Source organism: Streptopelia decaocto (genome assembly GCF_964273445.1).
Source record: "Streptopelia decaocto genome assembly, chromosome: 5".
NCBI lineage: Eukaryota > Metazoa > Chordata > Aves > Columbiformes > Columbidae > Streptopelia > Streptopelia decaocto.
The window spans coordinates 5,614,474-5,627,725 of NC_138659.1; the positions used below are offsets into that span (position 1 = coordinate 5,614,474).

General features: G+C 48.1%; 1 protein-coding gene across 1 annotated transcript in view; it reads left to right on the top strand.

The window, feature by feature from the left end:
* The window catches only part of LAMC1 (laminin subunit gamma 1), a 66,700-nt gene extending 57,495 nt beyond the window's left edge, over positions 1 to 9,205 (top strand). The window contains exons 19-28 of the mRNA XM_082053977.1: positions 1,689 to 1,894; positions 2,323 to 2,402; positions 2,814 to 2,951; positions 3,146 to 3,290; positions 3,846 to 3,995; positions 4,407 to 4,521; positions 4,815 to 5,014; positions 5,221 to 5,379; positions 5,913 to 6,012; positions 6,341 to 9,205. Of these exons, the coding sequence (XP_081910103.1) occupies positions 1,689 to 1,894; positions 2,323 to 2,402; positions 2,814 to 2,951; positions 3,146 to 3,290; positions 3,846 to 3,995; positions 4,407 to 4,521; positions 4,815 to 5,014; positions 5,221 to 5,379; positions 5,913 to 6,012; positions 6,341 to 6,597 (1,550 nt within the window). The 3' untranslated portion in view covers positions 6,598 to 9,205. The remainder of the gene's footprint in view (positions 1 to 1,688; positions 1,895 to 2,322; positions 2,403 to 2,813; positions 2,952 to 3,145; positions 3,291 to 3,845; positions 3,996 to 4,406; positions 4,522 to 4,814; positions 5,015 to 5,220; positions 5,380 to 5,912; positions 6,013 to 6,340) is intronic.
* The last annotated feature ends 4,047 nt before the right edge of the window (positions 9,206 to 13,252 follow it).

Here is a 13,252-nt window from a genome sequence, read left to right on the forward strand (position 1 = left end):
CGTGCTGAGCATCAGGACAGACGGCTGTTTCAGATAACACCGCACACAGTCTCAATGCTGTCCCAACAAGGGTGTTTGCGCTTTTATCCCTGCTCTTCTCCCAGTACTCTCTGTTCTCCATGTGAAGTAAAGATCTGCCTCCAGCACTGTACCGATGCAAGTGTTACCCTCTTCTCCAGACGCAAAGGAGGTTTTTACTTACTTTTTAAACAAATAGAAGACTTTCCAATATACTTATTTATCATTCTTATAAATTTGCTCAGATGTCTTGGGATAAAGAACTTCAACAATCAGAATGAAGGCTTCAAAATCCTGCCGGCAAGCTTAATTATCTCACCATGAAGTGTATAACGTTCTGGAAAGCGCTGTTGTGGTGGCCTGGAGCTATTTTTCCTGTTAAACTCCACTTCAAAGTTAGATTCTTGTACTGACACCTCTACCATAGGATGCCTGTGAGCAGGACATTAAGCTGCGTGACAGTGGTTTGTCCTGAGGGTCTTTTTAGTGTATAAGCTGGCATGTGTTTTGAAGAAGAGCAACTTGAAGAAGACCCTTGACTTTGCAGTTAAAGATTTTTCCCCTGGGAGTTGGTTCAGTGATTTCAGACCACTTTGGAAATATGCCTCCTTTCTGTGATGCTGGAAAAAGCTGATGCATGTCTAATGCTTTTGTTTGCTTGGGAAGATTCCTGCTGGTAGGAAGCTTTTCTCAGTTTTAGCTGGCATAGCTATATGCTGCCTGCTTGGTATCTGTGCCTAGATAGTAGTCCTGCGCAGGAGGGTGGGATTGGAGCAAGATGAGGGAGTAGATTGGATATTTCAGTGTTAATTTTCATCTTTCTTTCCACCTCTTGCAAGTTAAATGCAGAAACTACCCTTGCAAAAATATGTGCACACCTGTAGCACTCATTTGTGGTTTTCTACTTAATAAGTAGTTTGTAGTATGTTTTTGAAACATGTCAAACATTCACATTCAATACATAGGATGTGCTGCAAGTTTGAGGCAATCTGTTTAGGAAGAGTCTAAATTTTGGAGGCCTGTGAGCTTTTGCTTGTATTTCACTCAATAATACTCTCACCTTTTCAAAAGTTGTTCCTTCTGGTCATGAGGCACATGTCTGTACCTGAAAGCTCCATTATTAAGACAGCGTTGTGGGGAGTGACCTGGTGATTAAGAGTTTGGGGAAGCTGGGGGCCTCATGACTAGAGAACCAACGCTGGGTCCTCTGTTCTGCCAACTTTTATGTCCTTGCCGTCCAGCTTGGGAGTCCCCACCATTGCCCAAAGCTGGGGGGATAACACGCAGCCTATTAGTCCATGTCTGCTTGCCTTCTAGGAGCTAAACTGAAGAGAATGTGCAAAGCAGAGGAACAGCTCTGTTGTCTTTTTTTTGAGTCAATGATAGAGGTGAAACTTGATTCTGAACACAAAATTCCCCATCGGAGCTGGTTCCAACACCCAGCAGGACTGTCTTATTAGTAGTTAATGACTTTTCATGTCTCGTATTTGATGCACATTCTGATGATGACTTTGATCTCGAGCTGACCGATTTATGAAATGGCTTTGCTGGTCCCCTTTCAATAGAGGATTAACCTACCAACCTGTTGCCTGCAGTGGGAAGCTGCTGCTCCGACTTTTCCTCCTGCCGTAATTAATTCAACTTCCTCTCTTTTGTGTCGTGCATTTCAGATGTAGATCAGGGCCTCATGGATCGTCTCAAAGATATCAACAGCACCCTCGTGAGTCAGCTCAACAGGCTGAGGAACATCCAGGGCACGGTGCGGGAGACAGAGAACCTGGCGGAGCAAGCCCGGGTGCGGGTGGAGGACACGGAGGACCTGATCAGCTTGGCTTCCAATCTGCTTGAGAAGGCAAAGCTGGCAGCTGACAACGTGGTGAGTGTGCTGCTCAGGTCCCATGCAGCAAGGAGAGGAGAGGGCCTTGCCTTTCTCTGCCCTCTGGGTGTGTTTCTCTGCTTGTTCTATCGCTCTCGTAGCAAACTTGCTATGGAAGTATCTTCTCCCCTACCGAAGATCATGGAAAATAAATAAAGGAAGATCACCACTGTCTGTCGTAGATTGAATTGTAGCCCCCGCTGAAATAAATCAACTGTAAAAACCCCTAAATAAACATCAGCGCCTTTGTTTTTGAGGGATAACCAGTGGTGGAAACTGCATGGGCTTAAGAAAAAAATACAGAGAAGTCAGAAGTAGGTTAGACACATCTCTAAGCATTTAGGTCATGACAATAAATATTTAAAGTGAAGGTGAATAAAAGGTGAAAGAAGAGCTTTAAGATTACTTTTTTCTTTCTCTTTTTCCAGTCCATTACACCTCCGGAGTCAAGCGGGGACCCGAACAACATGACCCTATTGGCAGAAGAGGCCCGTAAGCTGGCTGAAAGGTAGGCTGCGGCAAGACACGCTCCTCACAGCCCACTTCAGGGCCCTGCTCTTCCCAACAGCGGGGAAGCAAAGTTTAATTTGCTTGGTACGAAACACACACCCTTTGCCGAGTAAGAGGCTGGTGCTGTGGGTGCACGCCTGTGTATCGCTGAGGGCAAACGCCAGACGTGCAAATGCAGGATGAGTGTAACCGTAGCGGTGCCTTCCAGCTGGTCACTGGGCACTACTGGAGTTGGTCTCAAACAACATCCTCCGCCGCAAATGTTTTAGCATCTTCCATTTGCAAATCTGGGTGAGGGAAAAGAAAGACAGAATAAAACCTGGAAGAGAGAATAAAATCTGGAATTGAGGCTAGAAACCACTGACCGATAATTCTAACATCATTATTTTTCTGCTGTCATCTTGTCCAGACACAAAAAAGAAGCCGATGAGATAGTTCGCGTAGCCAAGGCAGCAAACGATACTTCCACAGAAGCGTATCAGCTGCTGCTGAAGACCCTGGCTGGAGAAAACCAAACTGCACAGGACATTGATGAGCTCAACCAGAAGTGAGTCAGTAACGGAAAGTCGGTTTTATTTCCTGGCTTTAGAGCGGTGCTTGAAGCTACGATGCCTTCTGTGGCGTCATGTGCTTTGGGTTTTATGGGAGTTGTCTTTCAGTTTCTTAACCTCTCTACTCTCTTAGTAAGTTCAGTTCTACAGAAAAAAATTGTAGCGTAACTGGATCCCTGGGGTTCTTTAGGTATCATCAAGCAAGGAACATTTCTCGAGACCTGGAGAAACAGGCCAACAAGGTGCTTGCCGAGGCAGAGGAAGCTGGAAACAAAGCCCTGCAGATCTACGCTAACCTCACCAGTCTGCCCACCCTGGATTCTGCAGGGCTAGAGGTGCGTGTGGGAAGTGTTTTCTAAAGATCAATGAGGACGAGCATTATAGAAGTTTGTTAGGTGGTTGACATACCTTGTGTTTGCTCTGATAAGGTTTCTCTGCATGAGAACGGTCTGTGAAGTTTTGTGCATCTAGTCATCATCCAGATTTGTGCATTTTAGCTTTGTGCAGGTTTACATGTATAAACCCCACCTCCCCCAGTGCCTGAGGGATGAAAAAACCCTGTGAAATGTTTGCCAAACATCTCAACTTGAACAGAGAAGTGCAGAAATTTCAGCTCCCTCTGAAGTCTGCAGAACTGCTCCCTCTCCTGTGCTCGCTGTAGTGCAGCAGATTTTTCTTGCACCTGAAACTGTTTGCGACCTCTGCCCTTCATTGCACTGAACCTCGTGGTATTCAGAGGTTTGAAGGCAAAGTTACAACTGTAGTTGTAAAAGATAGGAGCCCATCGTAGCTTCGACCTCTTCGATGGTTAGAAACTCTGTGTTTTCACACCTGTTTGGAAATTCTCTAACGTTCATGAATGTCCAATTTCTACCAATTTCCACCTGCAGAATGAAGCAAACAAGATCAAGAAGGAAGCAGAAGAGTTGGATCAGCTGATTGCCAGGAAGCTGAAAGATTATGAGGACTTGAGGGAAGACATGAAAGGAAAGGAGCTAGAAGTAAAGAACCTCTTGGAGAAAGGGAAGACGGAGCAGCAGGTCAGTTCTGTTCTGTGCAGACTTTTGTTCCTAAAAAAAATAAAAGGAAAACAAGTGATTGGCCAGATATGAAAGATTTGGTCTTATTCACTCTTATTGTGGTGCTGCTTGTTACTTGCAAGAATCCTGAAGAACAGTCCCAGAAAGATGACGCAAAAAGCTAGTAAAAGCAATGGCATTGATGCTCTACGAGAGAACAGGGGATGTTGGCCAGGTGCGGTGTCATCTTTGTGTTCAGAACAGTATTCCAAAAGTATCTAAATTCACCTTGTTTCAGAGGAAGCGTTGCCACTTGGGGTTGAACGCTGTTCTGTCTGGCGTTGGCGTTTCGGGTGGAGCAATGCTGTTTCATACACCTAGATGGTTGTTGTTCAAGAGGTGAGAATGTGTTGATATGTGTTGTCTCCTTAGACTGCAGACCAGCTCTTGGCTCGAGCGGACGCAGCGAAAGCCCTGGCTGAAGAGGCTGCTCGGAAGGGCAACGGGACGCTCCAGGAGGCCAACACCATTCTCAGCAACCTGAAAGGTAAAGGGGAAGCACTTGCTGTGAGTCCTTCAATTCCTGTGTGACAAGCCAAGTGGCAGTAAGGTAAATAAAAAAAAAATGAAATGTTTTCAGTGACTAGAATCTCCTTTTTGTTGAAGTCATTTAGCATCAGAAGATGTGGAATAGGGAGAGCTGCAACCACACACCCTCCCAAACCCGTTTCCTCTTCATCCCTTTAATGTGAAGGTGGCAAAGCCTGGGCAGCTTGGTCAAAGAAGCATCCTAAGGCTCTTCTGGAGCAAGGGATAACAATCTGTTTTGCTCTTTCTTAGACTTCGATAAGCGGGTGAATGATAACAAGACCGCAGCGGAGGAGGCGCTGAAGAAGATCCCTGCCATCACCCAGACCATCGGCGAAGCCATCAATAAGACGCGCCAGGCAGAACTGGCGCTTGGCAATGCTGCTGCCGATGCCCGCGAAGCCAAGGCTAAAGCTGATCACGCCGAGAATATTGCTGGTTCTGTTCAGAAGGTGAGTCCTTTGCAGTTCTGAAGCCAACACTCCCCCCGAAATATTGGTGTGTAACTGCGTAAACTCCTCTGTTTCAGTATTTCCTGGGGAGCCTTTTGTGTTTTCTGCTGTGTTCCCCACCAGGGAATGCAAATCGTGGCCTGATAGGAAATTGCTGCCCATACCTTCACCACCTTTTTCCATCCCGTTCCCCTTGCTGGCTGTAGGGTGCTGCTGACACCAAAGCCGAAGCTGATAAGACATTCGCTGATGTGACGGGACTGGCCAGAGAAGTGGACGATATGATGAAGAAACTACAGGATGCTGAAAAAGAGCTGAAGCAGAAGCAGGATGATGCTGAGCAGGACATGATGATGGCAGGAATGGTAAGTGATGCTGGCAGGTGGCAGCGGTGGCAAGAAGCTGCCTTGTCCCTGCTGTCCTGCCCATGCCAGCTGTTCTCCTGCTGTCCTGTTGCAAAGACAGCCCTGGGTCCAAACAGCATTCAATCTCTTCCATGTTTTAAGTGGGATTGAAAACTGGAGGCGAGCAAAGGAGCTCCTCTGGTGGCATTAGCATAGGTTCCCTGCTGGAATTTGAGAGTGTTCTTAGTGCAACGCTTCTCTTTTATTGTAACTGAAACCAAACCGTAGCCCTATTGACTCTGTTCTGACCTTCCCTGCAAAATCCTGCTCAGTTGTCAGTGCTGCCCATCCTGGAATAATCAGAGAAAGGATTATTTGAAGGTGATTGTTCTTTACAGGAGCTGTGATAAAGATCTCAGTGCAGGGGTGTTATCCTGGAGAGAGGAGCCAGGCACAAATGTGGCTAAATGCTTGGGCAGACCTGTGCAAAGGAGAGGCAGCGGCTTTGTAATCCCTACAGCTCTTTTTGTACCCTCATATTTTAAACTCTGCAGGCCTCACAGGCTGCCCAGGAGGCAGAAGACAACGCAAGAAAAGCAAAGAACTCCGTGAACAGCTTGCTCGCTGTCATTAACGAACTGCTGGATCAATTAGGTAAGGCTGTCGTTAATGTGCCTTATGCCTTTTGGGTGTTTCCCCACTGCCCGTTTCACATGGGTCCACTCGCTTCTAGAAATGCGGTCTGTGTGTTTCCAGCGAGGGTTTTCGGTTTTGCAATGGTTGGCACCACTTTTCTGCAAGATGAGGAGTGTTGCGGGGGCAGTGAAGGTGTGACCCATTTGGTCGCTCCTGTTTTAAACACCGTTTGTAATGCGGAGGTATCCCGATGGAGGTCTGGGTGTGGGCTCAGCTGTGTAACCGCCCAAAACCAGCGTGTCGAAGGCTTTTAAATGGATTTCACTGTTTGCTTCTGGCTTTTCAGGGCAACTGGAGACTGTGGACTTGAACAAACTGAATGAGATTGAGGGTACCCTGAACAGCGCCAAAGACCAGATGAAAGATAGCGACCTGGACCAGAAAGTCTCTTTCCTTGAGAGAGAAGCCAGAAAGCAAGATGATGCCATACAGGCCTACAACAGGGACATCGAAGAGATCCTGAGGGACATTAGCAACCTGGAGGACATCAAGAAGACCTTGCCATCTGGCTGTTTTAACACCCCGTCCATTGAGAAACCCTAAGGGTGCGCTGGGGGTAGGGGGTGCTCCCCTGGCGAGCGCTGGTTTGGCGATGGAGTGCCTTAACACACAGTGACCTTCTGCAGATCCCCGACTCCACTGTTTTCTTTTCAAATCAGGATAAGTTGAAAGTTGGTTTTTTTTTTTTTTTTTAAGAGAAGCAAATTAAATATCCGTCTTTGGGCATCAAAGGGGTTTTTTTATATAAATTGTCTTCCCGAGCACTCCACCTTTGCCCCTTTCTCAGACACAGTTTCCCTTTGATTAGCGCAAGGATGAGAGATGCTCTGGACTCTTTATACTGTGGTTCGGAAATAACTATGTCAGCTGCATACAGCAAGGCAAAACTAACCCAACTTTCTCTCCTCTTTTCTCCCCTTGACTATAAAATCCTCGGTCCTGGAGCTTTCTGTCCCTATGAAGGAAGGGGATGGCTACCAAAGTGTTACTGTAACGGCCAGTATAGCTGCACTCATTCACATCCTTCTTCCCAGCTTATAACTCTGTGAATTTATATATATATTTTTTTAATCGTTAACTAGTGGCCAATCGACAGCATTGGTAGCCTTTGACAAAAACAGCCGAAGCCTCTTTCTGAAATGCTTTCTGTGATGATGCATCGCTCTGAGAAAAAAAAAACAACCTCTGAGAGGAGTTCTGTGGGCAGATGGGATGCCGGTGGAGCAGTGGGGCTTTGCTGCTGGAGTGGCAGGTCTTGCCAGCCCCGCTCCTGGTCTGGAGAAGTTTTGGGTCTGGTCTGTAAGCAGCTGGGTAGTCCAGGCTGGAGAGTGTGGAATCAATGAGCTGCGTTCCCATCTGTAGCTGTTGCTATTGAATTGCCAGAGGATTTTTTTTTTTAATTTTATTTTAGGCTACGAATGTCGGATTGACAGATTAGCTTGTTCAAAGAGGAAATGTCTTGCTGAAGAGGAGAGCTGCCATCCCGAGAGCTCTGACAGCCTTCGGGTGAGGGGGAAGAGGATAAGCAGGTGGAAATGAAAAGCTCTTTCTACCCATCTCCTTCGCGGAGGAGGACAGGGACATTTTTCTATCTCCTGGCATTGCTCTTATCTTCTGCCTGTTTTTAACCCAGCAGAAAGAGCTGGAGCCCTTGTTTCTTTTTGCCTACCCTAAAGCCACGGCAGCAGAGGGACCTCAGGCCGGGCTGGGGTGGCAGTTCTGTGTTTCACGCCACTCGTGCCGCCTCCCCGGCAGGTCCCCTCCCCAGTAGTGCCTCCCAGCTGCTTACTGGTGCTGGCTGGGAGCACTGGGGAGCCCCTCGCCTCCCCTCCAGCCCCCCTCTGAGACAAGAGCATCCTCCGCGGCTTCCTCCTTGCCTCCAGCTGGCACCCCCTCCCCTCCCTCGAGATCCAGTATATATCTATCCTTAAACACTATGCAACTTTGTACGTTTGCGTAGCGGGGAAGAAATTATTATCTGACACACACTGGTGCTATTAATTATTTCAAATTTATATTTTTTGTGTGTGAATGTGATTTTTTTTCTTTTTTTTTCTTTTTTTTTTTTCTTTTTTTATCATGATTATAGTGTGAGGAAGTCTCTTGTGTGTGCGTATGTGTGTGTAAATATACTCAGCCATATTTCCAGAGCGGCGCAGCCTGGCCTCCTCTATGTGCTCTCCCCTATAGCCATCGGGGTGCGTGCACCATATATCGCTTCTCTCCGTGTTATTCCCTTAGAGCTCGCCATTTCTCCTCGCTTTTCTCCCCTCTCTACATCCTCAGCATCAGCAATAACCTCTCTGCCCGTTGGGCGGGTGCTCTCCAGCCCCCCTTCAAAGCCAGGTCGTGTCCCTTGTCCCTGGGGTTGTGCCCGGAGGGGCGCAGGGGCTATGGCTTTGCAGTTGGGATTTGAAGAGCCGGAGTGCTGTCAGGACACCAAACCCGACGTTGAGGCTTTGGGGACGTCTCGGTGTCCCCGTGCGAGGCAGGAGGCTTGGTGCGCCCTCAGGCCTGGGGGTGCTGCCAGCAGACCCCGCATCACTCTTGCACCCCCTCTCTTAGAGATTCTGGGATTTCCCTCTGCCTAAAAACCTCCCCGGTACCTGGAGGAGAGTTTCCCCGTGCTCGGGACGCCAAGGGGGGTGTCTGGGCCGGCTGCTCTGGTCAGATGGCTGGTTGTAACCGCGTCACCTCTGCCAAGGCTGTGAGAAGAGCAGACACGAAGATGTGCGCATGCCCTGGCTGACCTCAGGCCTTAAGGTTTCCTGCTTTCTTCTGTTTTTTTTTTTTTTTTCTTAAGCTGTTTTTAACAGAATTTTATTTTTAAATAAAAATCTTTATAAGCGATCTCTTAATCACTACTGCATTACAGCCATTATTCATTGTATAAGTCCAGTTATTTCTTTACGTAATGTGATGATGTGAGAGCTGCTGGTGGAGCGCTGGGTGTCACGGGCGACGCGTGACAGTCCCGTCATCACCTTATTCCTGACTGTGGCCCCCTCAGGACGTGCCTTCACTCCAGCTTTTTGCCTTAATCTGTGGTCTTGCTGTCTGGGGCGGTGAACAAAAATGCAACACTTGCAGTTTTTATGTATAAAACAGTATTTCTTATTTATAATAAAGTCTGAATATTTGTAACCCCTTATACCTCAGCATTCTTTTGAGTATTGCTTTTTCCGACGGGGGGGGGGAGGGCGTTGTTGGGAATGCGTCTCAGTTGTACGATTTGCCTTGTGCTTAATTAATCAGATGAGCTGGATCAGGGCAGGATAAAAGGGGAAAAGTAATTTGGAAGATTGTGGTGGGCTGCAGTGACTGTGGTTTCTCCCCGTGTCTGCTGCTCCATTGCCATGGCTACACTGAATTTTATGCCTCTGGTTTTCTGGCTTTAAAAAAATAAGATTATGTTGTTGGTGCTGGTGCTATTGGGGCTGAACTGTTTTCCTGGAAAGCCCTGGGGGTGTTTCTTTGTGACATGAGGGTAAATCCTTTCTGCTTTCAGCTGAACACGTGGAAAAGGATGGGGGTCCTGGGCAGAAAAACAAAAACCCTAAATAAAGAAGATAAAATTTCTCTACAGGGAACCACCGCAAATCTGGGTACTCTGTGGTGTTCTGTGGGTCCAGCCTGCCTGAGCCTGGGATCAGTTTTATTCCTGAATGAAGCAAGTTGTTAATGTCAGGACGGATTACTGTGGTAACAGCCTGGGCAGTTCTTACACCCATCTTGCAGTTGCAGACTGGATTTCTTATATTTTTCCCAGCGGAGGAAAACGCACGTCTCATTAACTTGCATCAGAGCCTAATCCCTTCTCAATTGGTAAGTTCTTTTCATTATTTTTTGTGTTTCAGTTTGCCTAGCTTCAGCTTTTTTGTTCTTCAGCTATAATTGCCACTAAAGCATTTGTTGCCTAAATCACCTTTTATTCTTTATTTTTTTGGCCAACATTGCAGTTGAGCAAATCCTGGCCGGTAAAATCTGTCGGATGTCACAGCTGGACTGTAAGTAGCAAGTTGAGGCGTTGGGATGGTGCTGACTGTACGGGCTGTAGCTTGACGTGGAGCCTCTCACCATTTTGGGGCTAAAATACTCGGCAAGCGAGTCTGTGCCCTTTATGTTTAGGTCACACAGTGTCCTGCGGAGCCTGGGCAAAACCCCCAATTAAGGTATTAGGCGTAGGTATCTGTAGATTTAGGCTGAGTTTTATAATACTGCATCTGGTGAAGGGGATGTACAGCTGTCATTGGGCTGGGGGTGTCCTGCACTCCCCATCTGCAGCTGTGATATCTTGGACCATATTCTGATTATTTAGTCGTTCTAGTGAGCTGCTGGGCCATATGTCCATCACGCCCCTATCCAGAGAAACATCAGAGATGCTGTGTGAAAAATCCCACTGAGGTCCCCAATGCGGGGGCACAGAGGGGATGGCGATGCTGCCTTCCCTCATCTCCATGTGTCTGCCCGTGTTGAGAAGCACCCGTCTGGTGAAGGAGAGACCAAAGTCCCGGCTTTATCGCTGTGCTGCATGTTTGGTGACACCAGCGCGGCAGGATCCCCCGTTTTCCACACCCTGGGCACCCCGGGGGGGCAGGGTAAAGGTCTGCAGGGCTGGAGGAGAAACTCCTCTGGCTCAGAGGTTGGTGCTGAGCGGGAGGGAGCAGGAAAACCGGAAAATAGCTCAAGATCAGCCTGTTCTCAACAAGCCCTGAAGGAGAAGGAGCTGCAGGAGGACATGGCCGCTCAGAAGGTCCCTTGCTGGGGGAGGCTCGGGGCTGAGCTGGGCTGCAAGGACACATACAACGTCCCAGCATTTATCTGTCGTGAGCCACCAAAATGGGTTTTCTCCCTCAGTTACAGCAATAAAACTATTGCTTCAGGGCTTTCATGCATCCATCACTGCAACCACCAGCAAAATCCAGATTATTTTGTGGATCCGGACCGTCGCTGTGGTGGTCGCCCTGCTGTAGTAGCTTTCTTAGTCCTGTGATGAAGAATCAGCGCAGGACATCTTCAGAAGGACATTCTTTACATTGCAGCTTAAAAAAGTCCTCAAAATGCTGTTTCATTGCAATGTCTAGTGAGTGCCACTGTTCTTCACCCTTCCCATCGCTTACACTTCTACTCTAAAAAGTAAGATTTCTGTTAATCAGGTTTATATGATGAGACCTTTTCTAAACAGTGTAGCGTCAGGTTGCAATGGGCAACGTTTGCTTGGTGGTGGGCATCAGTCTGCTCAAGATTTGGTGAGTTTCGAAAATCATGGCTCCAGAACACATATTTTCAGGTAGCCTTACGTGTGCGTTCTTGTGGTTTTCAGAGGTAATCTTGAAGGATGATGGAGGATGACAAGGTAAGAGTAATAACCTCAGTAAACATGCAGAAATGACTAGAGGGAGCTGTGTCAGCGCCCTGTTTGCAGAAGCAGAGGAAGGGGTGGGGTGATAATGGTGAGACAGGAGGGACAACACGGAGGAGCCCGATGAGGGAGAAGCTTCCTGATGGTGGGAGCTGGGCTTCCAAGAGAGAAATCAGCCAAGGATTCAGGCTGGGCAAGATCCCAGGGACCCGCTGTGCTGGCCGCGCTGCTGGAGGAGCCGAGTCCCTGAGCAGAGGGGTGGCAGCCGGTGAGGACACAGCAGAGATGTTCGGGGCAAATAATGTCCTTTAGAGCAGAAGGGATTAAGTGTGTTTCATTAGAGGAATAAGCAGACCCATAAGAACTGCCAAATCAGTGTGAACACTCAGAGTGGCTTTGTCTTGCTTCTTAAAAAAAAAGAATAATAATGATTTTAAAAGTCAGATAAGACAACCTTGGGTGCCAAAAGCCAACAGGCCACCAGCACATTCATGAAGCTGGGTTCCTTGTCGTGAACTAAATTAAGATCCAGCCTGTGAAATGAAAAGGAAACAGCCTGTTTATAAAAGGCAGTTGACTCAATTGGCGGTGGCAGGTAAGCTTAGCGAAGGGAGGTGCCAGGACATGGTGACTTGGGGCTGTTTGCGCCCATGAGCTCACCAGGAGCCGCGGAGGAAAGCCCTCTGAGTCAGCTCCAGGTGCACCACTGTCTGGAAGCTGTTGAGCAGACTAAGAGGCTCAGATGAGGACCTAACCATTAATCACCCCAGGCCTGTCAACTCCAAAACGAGCAGTGCCTCAGCACCTTTGTTTGGGTGGAGTTTCAGTCCCTAATGCAGAAGGTGATCTGGAAGGCAGCTAGTGTCTTATACTGGGGACAAATTTGTTAGGTGTCTTCATTCCAACTGAAGGTGCTCATGGACCACTTATCCTGACATATGCAGGACCATGAGGACCCCTGCTTCCACATTTGTCTTCTCCTGTGGAAACAGTCATGTCCTCCTCCTCCCAAAGGTGAGGAGCAAAATGGAATTGACCTTCAAGTCTTGTGTGGCTTGTTGCCTATGCTTGAGACCAAAATGCTCATGGACCCAGGACTGTGGAGTTCCGTCAGTGTCCTCAGGCAAGCATTCTCCCCTTGCTGTGTCCTCTCTTCATCCTCTTTCTGGCATAAATAGGATGAGAGGAAATGGCCTCAAGTTGTGCCAGGGGAGGTTGAGGTTGGATGTTGGGAACAATTTCTTCCTGTAAAGTGCTGTCGGGCATTGGAACAGGCTGCACAGGGCAGTGGTGGAGTCACCGTCCCTGGAGGGGTTTAAAAGATGCAGAGTTGAGGTTCTCGGGGACATGGGTTAGTGCCAGAGTTGGGTTAACAGTTGGACTCGATGATCTTGAGGGTCTCTTCTGACCAAAACTGTTCTGTGATTCTATAAAACTAGTTGTTCTAGGTCGGGCCAAGAGCCCATCCAACCTCATTTTTTATCTCAGGAGCAAAACCAGAGAACTCTGTGTGATGATTCCCGGTCTCCACCCCATTTCTAGCTCTGAGGATTTCCTGAACCTGACACTCGTCAGGTAAATCCCTGTAGATCTGCTTTCTGAGGTCACGTCCAAGCTGCCCTCAGGGTCTTTTTGCTGCCCCAGCAGCCCTTGACTGTGAGTCCTGCTGCTCACCCCATCTGGCCAGCTTTGAACCCAGCTTTTGTGGGTTGGTTGCCCAGACCTGGCTGTGAGCCGGCAGCCCCATCCACCCTCCCCAGGCTCCCCGTGAGCTCATCATGCTTCCTCCAGCTCCTGCAAGCCACTGGCATGCCCGGGCAGCCCCGCTCTGCCCCG